Source organism: Onychostoma macrolepis, chromosome 02 (assembly GCF_012432095.1).
Source record: "Onychostoma macrolepis isolate SWU-2019 chromosome 02, ASM1243209v1, whole genome shotgun sequence".
In the NCBI taxonomy this organism is placed as follows: domain Eukaryota; kingdom Metazoa; phylum Chordata; class Actinopteri; order Cypriniformes; family Cyprinidae; genus Onychostoma; species Onychostoma macrolepis.
In genome coordinates, this window is record NC_081156.1 from 28,907,123 (window position 1) to 28,927,257 (window position 20,135).

At 36.6% G+C, this 20,135-nt stretch overlaps 1 protein-coding gene and 1 long non-coding RNA gene across 4 annotated transcripts; one reads left to right on the forward strand and one right to left on the reverse strand.

The window, feature by feature from the left end:
• The first annotated feature begins 31 nt into the window (after window positions 1-31).
• LOC131533388 (uncharacterized) lies at window positions 32-11,722 on the forward strand. 3 transcript variants are annotated; one of them, XM_058765708.1, is made up of 21 exons: window positions 32-204; window positions 420-668; window positions 1,280-2,433; window positions 2,807-2,863; window positions 3,059-3,170; window positions 3,470-3,597; window positions 3,771-3,830; window positions 3,974-4,107; window positions 4,317-4,482; window positions 5,381-5,505; window positions 6,057-6,200; window positions 7,108-7,201; window positions 7,554-7,648; window positions 8,316-8,651; window positions 8,729-8,905; window positions 9,265-9,341; window positions 9,472-9,597; window positions 9,690-9,824; window positions 9,912-10,032; window positions 10,235-10,376; window positions 11,102-11,722. In XM_058765708.1, exons 2-21 carry the CDS (start codon window positions 422-424, stop codon window positions 11,264-11,266), a joined length of 3,795 nt encoding a protein of 1,264 aa, XP_058621691.1. In that variant the 5' UTR covers window positions 32-204; window positions 420-421; the 3' UTR covers window positions 11,267-11,722. The 3 variants fall into 3 exon arrangements, 2 of the variants coding, with proteins under 2 accessions (XP_058621691.1, XP_058621698.1); XM_058765715.1 differs by having other exon boundaries at window positions 3,473-3,597; window positions 11,102-11,721; XR_009269096.1 differs by lacking the exons at window positions 9,690-9,824; window positions 9,912-10,032; window positions 10,235-10,376; window positions 11,102-11,722 and having other exon boundaries at window positions 9,227-9,341; window positions 9,472-9,540.
• On the reverse strand, window positions 9,890-20,129 carry LOC131533416 (uncharacterized). The gene is made up of 3 exons (XR_009269102.1): window positions 19,993-20,129; window positions 18,859-18,954; window positions 9,890-10,028 (listed from the first exon to the last, which is right to left on the reverse strand). It is a non-coding gene; the product is annotated as an uncharacterized LOC131533416 (long non-coding RNA).
• Between the last annotated feature and the right edge of the window lie 6 nt (window positions 20,130-20,135).

Below are 20,135 nucleotides of genomic sequence, written 5' to 3' on the forward strand. Positions count from 1 at the left end.
GTGCGCGTGTAGCACCTGCCCAAAGCATCAGCATCAGATACTGCATTTATTATTTAAATTGGCCAAGAATATCCTACACCACAGGCTTGAGAAACTAGACAGAGACTTCATTGTACCGTTCAAATAGGATGTTATGTCATTCTTTTATGAAAACGGCGCAAACTCTTGTAGTGCCTTAGAAACCCTTGGAACAAGCATTAAAAAGTAAGTGCACTGTCATATTATTCGAGCAGCTTAATTATTTACTCATTTGTCCAGCAAGATACGTCATGAATATTCGGAAATAATTATAATTTTAATTTTTTACAGGCCTACATATAATTAGCAGATTTATAATATTATGTGATTGGCAAAAAAAAAAAACAATCACTTGCAGTTGTAACAGCTTTCCATTCATTTTGTGTGTTCTTGTTGCTAAGAAATGAATAGAGAGGCGCGGAAGACGCGCAGTAGCGCACGGAGCGCGCTTGATGGAGACGCAGAGGACATGGACAGTGAAGATGACGCTCACAGCAGACCTTCATCAGTGCTGTGGGAAAGACACATCGAGCAGAGTATATTTGTGGATATCAGCGATGATGACAGCCTGCATTTCAGTGACCTGCAGGGCGCCTTCACTGTTCATCTCTCACAGGCCTCTGGTGTACCTGAGAGCCCACAACTCACTGGTAAGAGATACTTACATCCGTATGAAATTCTTTTTATTATAAAGCTAAACTACAATGGTAATACCATGGTTTATACTATTGAAGTACTATGCAATTGGTCGTCACTGATAAAAAAAAAAAAAGTACCAAAAAGTAGTTTTCAGTTGCCTATGTAAATGCTATGAAATACAGATACACTACTATTAAGAAATTTGTTCAAAAATACAGTAAAACAGTAATACTGTGAACTATTATGAGAATTTATAATATTATAATACATTTTAAAATAAAATGTATTCTTGTGATGGCCAAGCTGAATTTTGGAGCATCATTACTCCAGTCTTCAGTGTCACATGATCCTCAAGAAGTCATTTTAATATGCTGATTTGCTGCTCAAGAAACATTTTGTGCTGCATAATTTTTGTGGGAATTGTGATCAAGTTTTTCAGGACACTTTGATGAAAAGAAAACAATTTTACCACAAATTGGTTAAAGGGTTTAAATTATAACATTTTACTAAGACATTAAAGACTTTAACCAACCCACTGTCCTCCCAGTTTAACCAACCAACCTACCAAACCAGTGGGTTTAACCAACCCACTTTAACCAACCCACTGTTATTTTGTGTACAGATAATGCAGAGCTGTCCGAGTCACATGAGACTGAAGAGGGCTCTTCAGAGAGCACTGAATCAGTTAGTAGTGAATTCACAGAGCATTCAAACACCAGAAACAGGAAGAGAAACATACCCAAGGCGTCAGTACAGAAAACAACCCCTGTAGTGAAGCCAGTCATTGGAACACATGAGAATGATGCTGTCAACACCAGTGATGAAGAACATGAAGAGCTCCCATATGATGATGCACACAGCAACTACAAAGCAGAGATGAGTTTAAAAGCATCTCCATGTGTAACAGTTACTGAGATGCCTAGTCAGAATTTCTCTATGTTTGATAAGTTAAGTATGCCAATTGGTAATGCAGAACAAACAGGGGCTTGCCAATCTAATCTTACTCATGGTCTTCTATCCAATCATAAAGCAATAAAGGATCTGGTTCCGCCTGTAGCCACGCCCATTCAACCTGCAGACCACATCAATGACTTCCTGCTCAGACACTTCTCCAGGGAGGAGCTGCTTAACTCAAGCAGGATCATTGATGCGGAGACCCTACCTGAGATGTCTTTGATGGACAGCATTGATGAAACCGTGCGGAGTAGAGCTTCTCAAGCTCCACAGATCTTCGTAGGAGAGAGGGAGAAGATTCAGGATGTAATAGAGGAGTCTGATCCAAGCATTGCTGAAAGCCATGGATTGGCTGAACTAAATGTTTCAAATGAGTCAAGCTCATCTAAGGAACCTGGAACGACTTGCATCAGTGATGCTGCATCTGCTGGGGATGATGATGATGATAATAAAGAGTGTCCTAAGCAGAACTGCAGTGCTAACTCTTTAGATCTGTCTAAAGCAGATGCACAAAAGACTAAGTGTTCCTTCAGCAGGACCAGGTCCTATAGTGAGCTGAAGTACGGGCAGGGAAAGGTGCATTACCCACTACCTGACTTCTCTAAAGTGGCACCTAAAGTCAAAATACCTAAAGGTAATGGAAGCGTTAAGCCTATCAGCCAGTCACCAGCTATGACCCGAGCTCAGTCATCCCCAGGCATTCTGGGTAAATCAGCCTCCTCTAGTAAACCTACAGCAGATATCATCAGCAGGGTTTTAGAGGACTCAATTATGCCACCGGAGAATGTGTTCACAGACAAGGAAGTAGCACATCAGTTACAGGTGAATCTATATTTTTATGTAATATTGTAGTATGTAAACTAGATAGTAAAGGTCATAGATAAGCTTTGATGCTGCTTAAGAAATCCTAGTCTGGAAGTTTGAAGAATTTAAGAAATATATAAAAAAAAAAAAAAAAATAGATAGATAGATTTAATAAGCATCAAGCTGCTTTGACCTTAATATCTGACCTTTGACCTGAGAACTAACTTTTTTCTGTGGAACACAAAATACAATTTTTTGTTCTCTTTTTTTTGTTCCTAAAAAGTAATTGGGGTCTAATGTTGTTTTGGACCCCGGTGACATTTATTGTTTGAACAAAAGTATTAAAAAAAGTTATAAAACTTAAATAACCTACCATTTTATTTGTTTACAGGTTGAATATGACAGATTGCTCGCTAAATACACAGAAGCTGAAAACCTAATCGGCCAGGTGAGACTCAAGTGTTTTTTTTTTTTCATATGTATATCTTGATAAGGGAACATAACACTAAATATTAACGCTATAAATATTATGCCTTTATATGCTCTCAGTACACAGATATGATCTGCATTTCAACATACCCTCATTCTAATCTGATTCGCAGCCCAATTTGTGTCAGTTATATTGTTGCCTTTTTTTAAGCAGCAGATTCATGCTTCCAGTGAGCCTTCTGTGACCATCGACTGGAATGATGCAACTAGCAACAATGAAGAAAACACCAAACTGACAGCAACTAACCCACAAGCACCAGCCGCAGGCAAGAAGCCATTGTATTTCTTTCTCCAGCTGAAGTACTGTACTACACTGTAACCCTGACAGCACAGAAACCCTGCCAGGGAAATTTGAGCTGGATTCTTCAGCAGTTAAACAGACTTTCTAAGAGAGGGAAACAAGAAACACCAGATATTAGATGGTTACAAAATGATAGAAAGTGCTATAAGATAAAATATGAATTAATGAACAAGCGACACTGCATATGTTTAGATCATTTACACTTACATTTATGAAGATGCATAACAGATGCAATTTGTGTCCTCATGTCTAATGTCTATTCAGCAGGTCCAAGTGAGAAGCAGTTTAGCCTGCAGAACTCTCAACCTGTGGAGCCTGAATCACAGAGCCTGACAGACGGAGAGAGACTGACCTCTGAGCTCAGAGACATCATCGGATCATTTATGCAGAAGGTACAGACAAATACCACAAGTTAACAGATTTTGCCCTTTGCCTTATGTTATATTTTTAATTCTCTAAAAATCCTAAATTCTAAAAATGTTAGTTCTCTCTCATACATTTAGCTTTAGTAGAACCTTTTAACATCCTGGAGCATTGGGCTGCATGTTTTTTCCCTCATTTGCAGGTGGATGAATTCAAAACATGTGTCACCACCATGTCAATGAATGTAGAGGAGCAACAGATGGTAACTGTATAGATTTATCATAAATTGCATGAAACCATATTTATAATCATACATAGTTCAGACAAGATCAAAATTCAACCATGCATTACAAAATGGGGAACAAATGTAAACTTTTCATCTCGTTTGTTTCGATCTCTCTGCAGGTGCTAAAGAGCATGATGGAGGCTCAGGATCAGCTGGAGAGGAATTACCTCACAAAGAGGGAGGAGCATCGAGCTCTGGAGATGCAGAACTACAGGGGACTAACCAGAAACACAGGAGAGTTTGACCCTGACAGGTAGACATCTTATCTGGCCAAACTGTATTTTACTACTGATGTCAAAAAGTTAGAAAGCTCTTGTTATAATCAAGTATGTGATTGTATATTCACAAAAAGCCATTAACATACTTTTAATTGAAAGTTTTTGAGGAGAAGAGTCAAAAGAGGAGAATGAAACTGTCACAGGGTCAACTTGCAAGTGTCGTGTCTTCACCTTTATGTTTAAGGGAGGTCGAGGGTCAGATTTTCAGGATAGGCATGCACCTGGAGGACATTAAAGAGCAGATTGACAGAAATGTGTGCCATGTTTTCTATCCTCCTTCATCTTCCACTCCCTCTCCTCCACCTTGTGAAGATATCCCTCTGTCATCACCCCATCCATCACTGCATGAGGTAACACACATTAATCTACATTTTAGATTACTTTCCCTCATTCATTTAGTCAATCATTCATATACTGTAGTGTACACATACTTTTTTAGCTTACGTCATTTCTATTTAAAGGAATAGTTCACCCCAAAAATTTTAAATTTGCTTCAAGTTTGCTCACCCTCAGACCGTCTAAAAGATGTAGATGAACAGACTTGGACAAATTTAGCATCTAGCAATTTAACAGCTGATAAAAACATTACAATAATCCACAAGTAATCCAAACATCTCCAGTGAAGTGAAAAGCTATGTTTGTGATAAACAAATCCATCATTAAGGCATTTTAACTTTAAATCATTGCTTCTGGCCAAAGTCCATAATCCATAATGTCCATAATGCATATTTTTTCACTGGGGAATGCAAAATTATGCATAGAAGAATCATATTTTTTAGCTAGAAGCAAGTTAAAAATGTTTTAATGGTGGATTTTGTTAATACAAACATGCAGCTTTTCACTTCACAGAATGTTAATTGATGAACTGGAGTCGTGTGGATTGCTTGTGATGTTTTTATCAGCTGTTTGGACTGTCATTCTGACGGCATCCATTCACTGCAGAGGATCCTTCGGTGAGCAAGTGATGCAATGCTAAATTTCTCCAAATCTGTTCAGAAAAAGAAACAAACTCATCTATATCTTGGATGGCCTAAGGGTGAAAAAAAATGATTAACAGATGAACTGTTCCTTTAAACAACTTCTCCTGAAATTATTCATGTCCGTGTGTACACACGCAGTGAAGCTGATATTGTTGTGTGCCCCATATCCGTTTGCATGGCTTGTTTTGCTATGTAACGTGAGAACTGAATGGCTGTGGTAGGTTTTGTGGATGCTGGGGCTGAATGAAAAGCATGTGTCATGTTGCAGGAGTCAGTCTTCAGCATCTTCCCTGTTAGACACAACATTGAGGACAACGATGATGAAGAGACCAATGAAGATCACACAGCTGATGGGCATTTTCCCAGCGGAACAGAAAACAGCTTCTATCTACAGTACAGCCATGTTTTATTCTTTACACTATGTTGTTTTGGGGAACAACAAATGCATCTGAATGTAGAACTGAATTACCTATATTTTCATTTTGTGTGTTTATACAATAAAAGAGTCACTCACTCCTGAACCAAAATAATTATTAAAACCGAATCAACTTTGCTAAATTAAATAACGCACAATTCTACTTAGATTTTTTAGAGTTTAGCTACTTTTAAAGAAATGTCTCTTGGGTGGTAATCAAAAGGTTGCAGGTTCATACTACACAATTCTTGAGCTATTAATATTAATACCTTAAAAGGGATAATTCACCCAAAAAATGTGGAAAAAATCTGAATTATGTTAATTAGAAATGTAGTGATCCAGTGCCTTATTTAGTTCATCTCAGAAAGATCACTGATGAGGGCTGTAAGAGGAGAGTGCGTATCGTGATATTTAGCACAGCTCACTCAAGGCTGATTGGGTTACAGGTCGAGAGGAGGGACGAGGGAATATCAGTTTCATTATGGAAACACTTAGTTCCCTCTGCTCTTTTTCTGTATCTTCCTCTGAGGTATTCCACCTTCTCCACTGAAACGGCTGGAACTGCCAATGAGGAACAGGAGAAGAGACTGACAACAGGAGAGGACCAACACTACGAGGACGTCCTGGCACAAGCATCCACCTCAACTTTATTAAAGCAGCTGACACATGATAGGTCAGTATTTACTGACAGATTTGTATTCTTTGCTGTGCATGCTTTGCAATCTGGTGCATTCTTAACTGGGAAAGCATGTTGTAATTATAAAACGTACAATTTCACAAGAATAGATGTTAAATCAAAGGTGCATGATTTAAGGTTATTATAAAAAAACTAAAACTAAAACTAAAATAGATTTTGTATACTTTGTTTACACTGACTGGAATAAAATATATCTAAAAAGTTTACTTATTTTATTTCAGCTATTTGTCAAAGCAGCATTTCATTTTCATTTAACTTGATGTACTAAAATAACTAAAATAAAAATGAACAAACTATAGAAACACATTTAAAAAACTTAAATGTCAAATGACACGCAATAAAAATGTCAAAAACAATAAAATTACTATAACTAAAATTAAACAGAAAATATAAAAATAAAAACTAATTGAAAATAATAATAATAATTAATAAAAACTATAATAGTATCTCAATTACACTAAAATAACATTGCCACATTTGTAAATATCTACTATTAAAAAAATAATAATAACCAATTTTTACAACTTTTAAGGGAGGTCAAAAGTTTGTTGTGTTAGCCCAGAAAATTAGATATATTTAGTGATTTATGATGCATGGTATGACTACATTATTGGAAAGTAACAAATAAAGAACCAAACATTTCTGAACATGGTACCATGTTAATACTACTGTCTTTTGAAGTACTGTGTTTCATTATTATACTATAGCACTGCCACAGTACTTTTGTATGTGTAATGTCCTTTAAGTCCATTGTTGCATCAGCAATGAACTTTCTCGGGTACAATGGTGCAAACATTATCAGTTTTAAAAATCTAAAACTATTGTAAATGTAAAAGAACCTTGTTTTTTTTTATGGCTGCTGTGATCCCCATTCCTCTGTCAGGTATGAAGAGAAGATCAGACATAGTGAAGCCTCCTGCACTTCTGTAGGACCGTCTCCTTGGAACTCTCCTCAGCCAACCACAGATAAAACACAGGTATCACACACATTGCAACAAGATGACATGGAGAGAAAGAGATTATATTTTTCTGTGAGAAAAATCTGTTACATGCAAGAATATCAAAAATGTCAATGTCAGTTGTTAGGGGGTTAAAATGATCACATTTCCTCATGGACTGTATAATTACCGGGGTCAGCATGACATTTTCTGAGACAAACAGAGTAAATGTTGTATGTTAGATACAGTACAAAAACTTAGAGATATTGTGGGATTTTTCGTAAGTACTGTTATTGTTAAGGTATTTGTTGCTACCGCATGTCACTTGCAGAAGGTATGAGTTGTTTCTTCAAAGGACAGAATGACAGAGAGAGTGTTTTTCTTCTTTCAGAGCTTTTTCAGTCCCGAAACTGACAGTGGCTTTGGCAGTTTTGACCTAAGCCGGCCAAGCACAGGACTGTCCCAAACACCTTCTAGTAGTGTGAGGTAAATGCACACACACTGGCAGCTAGTGCTCTAAAAGAGGGAAGCACATATGTCAATTATCAAAGGCAAAATATTTCATGTTGGTGTCTAATAAGTTAATGGTCTAGGAAAAACAAACAGCATATGTGACCCTGGACGACAAAACCAGTCTTAAGTGTAAATTTTTCAAAATTGAGATTTATACATCATCTGAATAAATAAGCTTTCCATTGATGTAAGGTTTGTTAGGATCGGATAATATTTGGCCGAGATACAACTATTTGAAAATCTGGAATCTGAGGGTGCAAAAAAATGCATATTACTAATCAAAAATTAAATTTTGATACATTTACAGTAAGAAATTTACAAAAAAATCTTCATGGAACATGATCTTTACTTAATATCCTAATGATTTTTGGCATAAAAGAAAAATCGATCATTTTGACCCATACAATGTATTTCTGGCTATTGCTACAAATGTACCCCAGCGACTTAAGACTGGTTTTGTGGTCCAGGGTCACATATGTGTTATATTCACAAATGGGAATGCCAAAAGATAAGATTATAAATGCTAAACTAAATGTGATATTATATTCATATGATAAATAATAGCTTTTCAATGAAAGATATTCTATAGCAGAACTGACATTTGATAAAAATATAACATTTTATCTGATGTTCTCTTCAGTTCTGCAATCTCTGACGATGTCAACAGTATAGCGAATACTAGTGGTTCAGACAGTGAAGCCTCCCACTCCAATGTACGAACAACTATATCAGTGGCACCACGACCTGTGCAGCCCACAGTGAACCACCTGGAATATGAACAGATAGTTACACAAGTCATGGAAGCAAGAAGCATTACCCAGAATGCACCTGTTAGAGCTCCAAAAGAAGATGGCACATCAGTAGGTGGCACCACTGCCATGCATAACCAGGTGACTGAAGGAATAGTGGACTATCAGCTGGGAAAGAGCCATTCTGCAAATGAGGCGCACTCAGCATCACACTGCTCATGCCACAAGTAAGTGTTGATGGAAGTTGTTTATTGTTACCTGCAAATTGCTATATTAACCGTAATTTCCATTGTGCTGTTCATAGTAGTGAGGTTATCCTTGCACTGCAGTATGAGGTTTCTTGCCTCAAGAGGGCGCTAGAGGAAAGCCTTGGTCACCAGCCTCATGAGAGCAAGAAGACTGATTATCCCAATGGCAGGTATGCATTGGGGAGGAAGCACAAGGGACAGACCTGTAGCCAGAACAGAGGCGCCTCCAGCAGGTACTTCAAGTTGGGGTTGAGGAACGGTTCCCATCCTATACGTGTCTAAAGAAAACATTTTTTTTTTTTTTTTAATGTGAAAAACATTTTAATAATCTGACAAACTTTTTTCCGCTATAATGATTATAATGTATAATATGGTTCACCAAATAACAATTCTTAAAAGAACCATTATTATCTTGGTGCAATGAACATTTTAAGATCTGAAGAGTATAATTTTTCCAGTTTAAAGAGACTTTTTTTTGCATCAAAAAGGTTCCAAGGATGTTAAAGGTTCTTCATTGGACCATAGATGCTAATAAGAGTATTGGTTTTTCAAAGGTTTGCAAATGTAATATGCATTCTCACTATACCATCAGACGTGTGAAGACAGACTCAAACCTTCAGACGATTGAGGACTGGATCTCTTCTGATATGGAGCTCAGCAAGAGCAAAGGTAACAGCATCACAATTTGGTTCACACTTGTTTCACATATGAAATAAATATGGTTTAAAGCAGTTAAATACTGGTGTTTATTAAGGTATATACAGTGAAACTGAAGTAGAGGGTATTTGTGTATTGTTAGTCACTGACGGGGAGGATTCAGATCACAGCATGAGTTTACAGAGAGCCTTCAGTCCATCTTACGGACTAATACGCACCCGATTCAGTGCTGACAAGAGGTCACATGACTCCAGAACCTCATCCAAAGGTATGACTATGCTTTTAGCAAAATAGTTTTTTGCTGCAGTTCAGGATGTAGTGAGATAAAGGTTCTCAATGTTCTTCTCTCAATGGTCACAGCCTCAGTGGAGAGATTTCCTATGGACACATCTCAGTTTAGCCAGTCTGGTAGCCCTCAGAGAGCCAGCATTGGGCCAACAATCCCCAGCACTGACACTGAGCCAACCAACAAAAGTGCCAGCTATAGACCCGCAAGTGAGGAACCACTAAACCTACTAAAACCCCTGTATGTCATGTAGAGTGGAATGGCAAATACAGAAATGGTGTTCTTTGTTGTTTCAGTGGGAAGCTTGGGGAATATCTTCTTAAACAGCACAAAACTTGCCCCTCCTTTTCCTGCTCATCCTTCCCATAAGCCTCTGCTGCAGGTCAACTATGGCTCCTCCTGCAGTCTACCTGCTGGGTAAGCAATTAATCAGTTAAATGGCAAACAAACTATGAAATATGCACCAAACAATGAATCATGACATGTCAAACACATCATATTACCAACGCACAAATGCAGTTTGATCTGTCAAGCTTAATAAACTGTACACCTAAAATGAGTCACTAACCATTAACTGAAATTTGACAACAGCATTTGACTGTATTGGCTGTTTTCCCAGATTTAAAGTGCATGATCAAGCATCAGAAGCAGTGTCCACTAAGAGGCGCTCAACTCAATCTGACTCAGCACTGCTTCCCAGTAACGTCTTCTTTCAACGGACCTCACCAAGGACCAGTGGAAGACGACACCGTACCAGCAGAGTCAGTTTAGACTGTCATACAGCTAACATCCACACAATAGAACAAAACATCCTTTAGTAATGCTAATATTTTGGATGTAAAGGGAAAATATAGTAAAGAACTTTACAATGTTGAATGTTTAGAATATAATTTTTACATAACATTAAAATATACATACACTGCTGTTAAGTTTGGGGTTAGGTTTTTTTTTTTTTTTTTAAAGAAAATACATTTATTCAGTATGGATGTATTAAACTGATCAAAAGTGACAGTAAATACATTTATAATGTTTCAAAAGATTTCTATTTCAGTTTCTATTTTGAACTTTCTATTCATCAAAAAATCCTGAAAGATTTTCACAAAGATATTTCTATTTTCACAAAGACATGAAACAGCATGTTTTCAACACTATTAATAATAAGAAATGTTTCTTGAGCAGCAAATCAACATATGAGATGATTTCTGAAGGATAATGTGACTCTGAAGAATGGAGTAATAAATGCTGGAAATTCGGATTTGCCATCACATGAATAAATTAAATTTTATTTTATAACTGAAAACTTTTATTTTATATTTTAATAATTTCACAATAATACTATATTTTTGAACAAATATATACAGCCTTGGGGAGCATAAGAGACTGTGCAAACATCGCAAAATCCTACTGACCCCAGACTTTTGAACAGTAGTGTATAATAAATTCACATACAACAGATATGTATTCATTTGTGTTGTATGCTTTTCAGGAGGAATCAATACATAAGACATTGGACAAGGCCTTGCATGCAGCTTTTCTAATGAAGCAGACCACAGACAGGATGGCAGACGCTCTCTCTGCTGACCTGGCCAAAGCTCAGCTCCAGAGGAAGTTACTGGGCCTACATCCTCTCAGCAGCAGAGCAGGCAGTTAGCAGTGCTGTAATTCACTCTCTTCAGGACATTACAGTGGAGTATAAATCATTTCATGTATCTGTTTTTACACATCTGTTTAATAGTGTTTGGGGTTTTGCATTATTGTCAAATAAAAAAGCTGACCTGGAAATCTTTTGTAATATTTGTAATAATGATCATGACCAATAGGGGGCAGAATAGTAGCCAAAATGACACAATACTTACTATAACATGAGTGTGATTCAATTATAATTACCGGATTAGCACAATACCAGAATACCCATCTCTGGTATATGTATCATAAAACACCTAAGGATTTCCTCCCTGGATCTGACGTCTGTCATCACATACCATCATGTTATTAAGGAGAATGTGAGTTTTAGTGAAACTAGGGCTTTTCTTTTACAAATTCCCTCAGCTTCATAAGACTGTCATGTTTTTCCTCTCAGCTGAATGTCTCACTTGAAACTCCAGCGGCATCATTCACTGTCGATCACAAACAACACTGCTCAGTTTCTGTCAATATCTTGTGCGTGTGTAGTAAGCCTCTGGTCATTGCTTTTGTTAATGCAAAGCAGCTTACACGCTCTTGTTGGAGTAGAATAAATATTCAGATCTGTTGACCGCAAACACCTGTCAATATGTAATGCAGAACCAGACTGTAACGTAATGCCATTTTTTTCCCTCCAACTCATAAACCACTGAACGTAACAGTTTACTATTACAGTAAATATTAATAACTAGTAACATACAGTAACTATTAATGTTTTTTTTTTTTTTACATTGATAAAAACTAGATTATAAATTTGATTTGAATTTACTGAAAAAAGGTAATGTTTTCACATTTATATGTAAAAGATGTAATGGCTGCTGAAAGTAGAGCTTTACCATCACTGGAATAAATTACACACACACACACACACACACAAAAAAAAATTAAAACAAAAAACAGTTTAGTTAAAATGAAGTATTTCACAATATTACTGTTTTACTCAAATAAAAGAAGCCTTGGCTTTCAAGCATTACAAATTCTGATCAACCCCAAACTTCTGAACAATAGTGTATTACAGTGCATTCATAATTATTATTATTAACCCTTTAGTCTCCAGTGCCACCATTTTCCAGAACTGTAACCTACCTGGAGTCTCCAGAAGTGCAATGCGTCAGGTTCTCAGAGACTTTCCTTGGGTAAAAAATCCTAAAAAAAAATGACTTAATAAAAATCACATGCTGAAGTGTAGTAAAATACAGTGACGCCTTGCACTTCTGGAGACTCCAGGTAGGTTGTAGTTCTGGAAAATGGTGGCATTGGAGACTAAAGGGTTCCTAATGGTTTCACACCTAATTCTTCACATTAATTCTCAGTTAACGTGTCTTTTCTTCTCCACCTGTTTTTTTTTTTATGACCCTGCTGACCTAATGAGCATTTCGCTGTATAATGGTCATGCCTTAACTTTGCAAATTCTTAAAATTAAAGGTTTTTATAGAATGAATTTTGTGTATCTCTTTTTATCACTCCATTAATCTGAAAATACTGTCAACAGAAAGAAAAAAAATACATTTTCACCATATTTTTAATTAAAAAAATAAATTATATATAAACATTCAGAATACAAATAGGCAGTGCTGGGGAAAGTTACTTTTAAAAGTAATACATTACAATATTGTGTTACTCCATAAAAAGGTAACTAATTGCATTACTTAGTTAATTTTTATGGAAAGTAAATCATTGCATTACTTTTGCTTTACTTTTTGTCACCTGAGCTGGGCTGGCTTATTTATTTTAAATAACTAAAAACCCAAAGGTTTTATTTTTGGCAACTGTAAAGGCCCTTTCACACCAAAAGTGAAACTAATCAGCCTGAAGTGCCTTTGTACCTCACTACCAGTTTCTCTCAACATGGCGACAGGAGAGCTGTCAGTGAATATATCACCAAAAAAGTAACTCAGATATTTTCTTGTAAATTTAAAAGGAATGCATTATGTTACTAGTTACTTGAAAAAGTAATCTGATTACATACCTTGCATTAAAAATTAAATGTTTGGTGTACGTAAGTTCCACTGAAGTGGAGATTTCTGACTTTCTGCAGGAAAAATAACTCATTTGGGGAAAACAGCCTTTACAGACATTTACTGTAATTGAAATCTATATAAGCAAATAGATAAAATGTAATAAAATAAACACTTAAATGTATATTGTGGATGTTTGGAAGCAAAATATCCATCAGAATGTTTTGCCTGTAGTATTTTTCCTAAAATATATTGCATTCAAAAGTAAAAAAGTGTGCCATTCGTATGGAAAAAAAACATTAGTCATTAAAATAAAGTACAAAAATATTCACTTTTAAAAATATGAAAGAGAAATGACTATATATATTAGGGGTGGCACGGTACATGTATTCGTCCCGAACCGTCAAGGTATGGGCGTCTCGGTTCGGTGCATGAGGCCTTACGACGAATACAGGCAATTCACCCCCAATCCAGAAGGGGGCGCCCGCAGCAATGCAACGCTGCTTGATAACCGCGCGCGCTGATGTTTGGCTCACTGTAACTTTATTTTATTTTGATAAAGTACCAACTGTGCTGTCAAGTTAGCAATGCTGGAACTGATGTGTTTTGTGTGTGTGTGTGTGTGTGCGCGCTCCGGCGCGATCACTTCACGTTTCCTTATACCAGCAGAATCAACTGTAAACACTTATTGTCTTATTAATAATCACTGTATAAAGGTCTGCTTTTATTTGTGTACACTCACAATGAAAACAAAACAGATTTTATATATATAACATGTAATAATATTTAGTATTTTCACATCTAGATGGAAAAAAAATAGTAATTTGCACTACTGTCTGTTCAAAATAAATGAAAAGAAACTGAGCATAGTAGATTTTTTCCCCTGTTGTACCGAAATCGTGTCGAACCGTGACCCCGAACCGAGTGCGTGCGGACCGTGACATCTGTGTGCAGCGCCACCTAATATATATATATATATATATATATATATATATATATATATATATACAGTATATATGTGTGTTTAAGTTTTAGATTTGTTTTAATTGTTGTAAGCGCACAACTTATACATTATATTACACTTCTCCACAATGGAGACAACATCACAGGTGTGATTCTTGTATAATGCCACTTTCAGCATATTACTGGGAGAGTTACACTGTAAACAATCTCCTGTAGCAATTTCAGTGTAAAATACAGTAACTTTAGAGACACTTAAAATGAAAGGTCAAATGCACATATCAGATGTCCTTCTCCCATGACTCCTATGAATATGCTACAACTCTGATGCTCCGTTCTCTATAGAAAACCCAACAATGCTGAGGCAAATGCAACCTATCAGTGACCCAGATAAGTGTGATTTACAGGGTGGGATTTTGAATTTTCTGCCCCCAGCCCCCACTCCCAAACAAAATGAAATAGATATGCTATAACAAGGTAAATACAAATTCAAAATGCATTTTGGTGGTTTTAAACACTTCTGAACTAAAATATACCATAATAACACACTTCTGTTTGCTCTGACCTGTTTCATTCTTGTTACACAAAAATATTTATGTGGCACCATGATACTGTAGCTGCTGAACCTGAATCTCATTATCAGATCTGGCTTACAAGTACCAGCCTGTGCCAGCGTGTCTGTTTCATTCATAACTGAGGTTTGTTTGAAGTGATGCCTTTTCAATTATTTAAAAAAAAGAAAGAAACATTTTTTTTAAAAACCCCAGTAAAAACAGGAATATTGTGAAAATTGTTTTCTCTTGGATTTAAAAAATGTAATTTATTCCTGTGAATTCCTTTACTCCAGTCTTCAATGTCACATTATCCTTCAGAAATCATTCTAATATGCTGATTTGCTGCCCAAGAAACAATTCTTATTATTATCTATGTTTTGTGCGGCTTAATATTTTAATGGAAACTGATACATTTTTTCTTTGGATTCTTTCATCAATAAAAAGTTCGAAAGAACAGCATTTATCCTCTGTGACATTATAAGTGTATTTCCTGGCACTTTTAATCAATTTAACGAATATTTGGGGAATAATAGTACGACCCGGATTCCAGAAATGTTGGGAGGTTTTTTAAATTTGAGTAAAATGAAAACTAAAAGACTTTCAAATCACATGAGCCAATATTTTATTCACAATAGAATGTAGATAACATAACAAATGTTTACACTGAGAAATTTTACCATTTTATGCACAAAATGAGCTCATTTCAAATTTGATGCCTGCTACAGGTAGTTAGTTGGGATGGGGGCATGTTTACCATGGTGTAGCATGGCAGCTGCAGGCAGGCCAATTCAGCACCGGACTCTTCTACTACGAAGCCACGCTGTTGTAATAGCTGCAGTATGTGGTTTTGCATTGTCCTGCTGAAATACATGCTCTAAAACCTTTATATACCTTTCAGCATTCATAGTGCCTTCCAAAACATGCAAGCTGCCCATACCGTATGCACTTATGCACCCCCATACCATCAGAGATGCTGGTTTTTGAACTGAACACTGATAACACGCTGGAAGGTCTCCCTCCTCTTTAGCCCGGAGGACACGGCGTATGTGATTTCCAACTAGAATGTCAGATTTGGATTCGTCTGACCATAGAACAGTTTTCCACTTTGAAACAGTCCATTTTAAATGAGCCTTGGCCCACAGGACACGACAGCGCTTCTGGATCATGTTCACATATGGCTTCCTTTTTGCATGATAGAGCTTTAGTTGGCATCTGCAGATGGCACGGTGGATTGTGTTTACCGACAGTGGTTTCTGGAAGTATTCCTGGGCCCATTTAGTAATGTCAATGACAGAATCATGCCGATGAGTGATGCAGTGTCGTCTGAGGGCCCAAAGACCACGGGCATCCAACAAAGTCTTCGGCCTACGGCACAGAGATTTCTCCAGATTCTCTGAAACTTTTGATGATGTTATGCACTGTAGATGATGGGATTTGCAAAGCCTTTGCAATTTAACGTTGAGGAACGTTGTTTTAAAAGTATTCCACAATCGTTTTACGCACTCTTTCACAGATTGGAGAGCCTCTGTCCATCTTTACTTCTGAGAGACTCTGGCTGTATCCGAAATCGCCCCCTATACCCTCAAATAGTGCACTATTTGAGTGGACAGCCATTTTAAGTGGTGTTCGAAACCATAGTGGATGTTCTCGAGTGCACTCATTCAATCCCACAATGCACCGCAAAAACGAGTGTACAACCGATGTACACTCAACGGCTAGAGAATCCCCATAATGCACTGTGAGAGTCGCGCGCCGAATGAATTCCCGCATCTCGCCAGAAGATGGCGCCCGCAGCTGAATCATCCATTCATTAATTTTGGAAAAGCGCTCGTCCACGGCGTAATACAACAAAGGTACAAATTCATTGTAAATTGACTATTAGGGTTTATACATAATTTCCACGACAGAGTTCAAGATAAATCCTTCAATCTTACTACTGGAGCTGCCTGTTTCAAATGATTATTAAACAGCAAGCAAACTATGCAAAAGCAGCAGTCCTTCCGGTGCACAGAGTGTCCGAATTCACTCACTCGTTTCATTCACTCCTTCAAGTGAACTGTATGAGTGGACTAATGCAGGGAATAGTGAATGAGGGTATAGGGGGCGATTTCGGATACAGCCTCTGCCTCTAAGACATTCATTTTATGTTACAGACCTGATGCCAATTAACTTAATTAGTTGCTAGATGTTCTCCCAGCTGAATCTTTTCAAAATGTCTTGCTTTTTCAGCCCTTTGTTTCCCACGTGCCAACTTTTTTTGAGAGCTGTAGCAGGCACCAAATTTGAAATGAGCTCATTTAGTGGATAAAAGTGTAAAATTTCTCTGTTTAAACATTTTTCTCAGTTTAAAATATTGGCTCATGTGATTTGAAAGTCTTTTAGTTTTCATTTTATTCAAATTTAAAAAACCTCCCAACATTTCTGGAATTTGGGTTGTTGTAATATCTTCCAAAAACAAAAATAAAAACTGACTGACTCAAAACTTTTGAAAGGTAGTGTAACACTAGAAAAGTCTTTTCAACTGAGGGATTCAACTGAATTCCCTAAGCACTGGCAGTAGTAACATAGCCAGTTTTGGTCATTTTTTATGATACATCAGGCATGTTGATGTCTGTCTGTATACATAACATACATGACTGATGTATGTCACAACACCCCTAAGCTCAGGCAACCTAAACCATTGCTAATTTGTTGTGCTATACAACTTGAAATGAAACTGTTCCTGCTTTGGTTTTGAAATTCTTAAATGTACCCCCAGAAAGGAAAAGATATATACTAAAGCATGTCATGTTACAATGCAGGAATTTATGGCTTTTACATTTCCTCTGGTCATTCAGCTACATGGATCTTTTGACACTGATATTACACATACACATTTCATCTGCGTCTCTCACAATAATCTATGTTCTTTAAGCGAAAGTTTTGCTTAGATCTCCTGCTTCTCTCATGTTCCTCCTTACAAAAATGACCCCAATAATCTCACGCATGTCTAGCATTTCCGAATAATATCACCAACTGTTTTCAGACTTGCTAAGACATCAAACCCGGAATCAAAAGTCTGAATTTTCATTATGAACTCATTAAGGCCCCGTTTACACAAGTGTGCATTTTGTTTTAAAACGCATAACTTTTGCTACGGTTACGCCTATCGTTTACACTACTCTGGCATTTTCGAGGTTGAAAACAGAGACTTTCAAAAATGCTGCAGACCCCGTTTTAGTTTGAAAACTCCGGGGTTACGTTTCAGTGTAAACGGACCAAAACGGAGACTTTTGAAACCGATGGCGTGGCTTCCCACATTCACACTGCATATCCTTGATGTCCGTGTAAACAATAACATCATGCTCATTATTGTACCCATAGATATGTATGATTCCCCATTCGACCGCTCCAAGCACGCAGATGAGTCTGCCATCTAAATAATAGGGAATCTACCTATACATATCTATGGTTGTACCTGCATGGATGGTCACATGACATGCGTTTTTGGTTGTGTAGTGTAAACGGAGATCGTTTCTGAAACGCAGCGGAAACGCCAGTGTAAACGGGGATCTTTTAAGATTCGTTTTAAGAAAAACGTTCTAAGTTCTTCAAATATCTACTTATCTAAGCTTTCCATTCATAGCTCTATTTCTCCTATATACTTTTAGGTGAAACATCTGAGAAAAGTACTAAAACAAAAGTACTAAAACATATTTAAAGATTACTAGTGTGTGTTTTACAAAATACTATTTTAGTCTACTTCAAAACTTCATGTTTAATCCAGTGTGTAACTTGCTTTTTCTTTAGCAATATCTGAGTGAAAATTGTTTCTAGTGTATGAAATATCAACCGTTCAACAATAAAAATGGGTTGTCATACAAGTATGTAATACAATAAATGCCATATTTGTAGTACACTTTCTCAGTTCATAATATGAATTAATACCATTGATACTTTTTAATTCTGAAGTATTATCTAACTTTATATTTAAAATAGAACATTCAATATCTGGTGTATTTTACAGACAATAGAACAAACAATCCTGAACAGCCCATTCTCTGGCAGAGTGGATCTTTTTGTCTATCCTCAAGTGTATTGATGGCTACCTGTGCCGTCCTTCAGCGCTGATAGGTCCAGTCTTCCTCTCTGACAGAGGGAGGGGGTACACGTGAACACTCAGTACTCCCAGAACAATAAAATACCTGTTGGACGGTAATAGAGAGAAAAAAAAACAGAATTTAAGCCTCAGCCATTACCCTGCAGAATAGAGTCAAATCAGAAGAAGGAAGTGTGCCCTAAAGGCAGCTCATCAGCACCAAATTTGAGGCATGGAGTCGAAATATTTACATCTTTCTAATATTTTCTTATTGATTATTACTGTGCCACAGGTAAGAATATAAATTCAGTTTTTCTTATGCATGCGATAAGTTAAAGTTTGGGGTAAACTTGCTGGAAGAGTGTACTGGGATTCTTAATAAACAGTATTGTAAAAACAGATTATTTGTAATGCATAAACAATAGTCCTTTTTATTATACTACTGTCATGTTTTGCACTTGTACACACTTTCAAGTCGGACAGGAGGAAAAATAGCTCTGGATCTAAAATCTGTGCTGAGTGATGCTCAAATAAGCTTCCTTGGCCACTAATGGCACATAATACCATATGACAGAATAATAGTTTGCCCTGAAATAAGCAAAGAATGGATGCTTTCTAGCATGTTTTATATATTTAAAAAATAATTTGCTGTATTTCTGTTTTTAATTTACAGATATGCAAAGCACATGGTAGGAGATCTTTAATATTTGTCATATTTGGGTCATTCCATGAAATGGGTGCATTTTGTCTTTCATGTAAAAACTGTAAAAGATGACTTCAACAAATACTTGACACAAACTTGTACTATATTTTATAGATATTATTCTTATCACATCCACAAAGATTTTTTTTTTTTTTGTTTGTTTTCTCTCACAGTGAAGATGACTTTTTTGGTCTGTTTACAAGTTGCTCTAGTTACAATTAAAATTAAATATGAAATTAAAGCTTGTATTTATTCTCACCGTCTCTACAGATGTAGAACTAATTTGTAACATTGTAGTGGTGTAAAATCTGTTATTATAAAAAAATAAAAATAAATAAATAAATAAAAAACCTGTTATCATCCTTTCAGGGCATCCTTTTCACGGTTTTTAAGTTAAAACGTTCAACTTGTCAAATACTATTTCAACAGGCTAAAACTCACCTTTTCAAAATTTACAAGGCGACCATTTTGAGGAATGACCCGGTTGTGTTTTCATATTGTAGTATTATAACGGTATTATGATTATTATGCTATCCTAACCGCTTCTCTGTCTGCAGACATCACGTTATCCGTGTTCACCGTCA

What these genes read in the sequence shown, in the direction of transcription:
- LOC131533388 (XM_058765708.1), top strand. Translation starts at nt 422, where the DNA reads ATGAATAGAGAGGCGCGGAAGACGCGCAGTAGCGCACGGAGCGCGCTT. An exon ending in AAGTAGCACATCAGTTACAG is followed by an intron (nt 2,434 to 2,806) that starts GTGAATCTATAT and finishes ATTTGTTTACAG; the next exon opens with GTTGAATATGACAGATTGCT. An exon ending in GACGACACCGTACCAGCAGA is followed by an intron (nt 10,377 to 11,101) that starts GTCAGTTTAGAC and finishes TATGCTTTTCAG; the next exon opens with GAGGAATCAATACATAAGAC.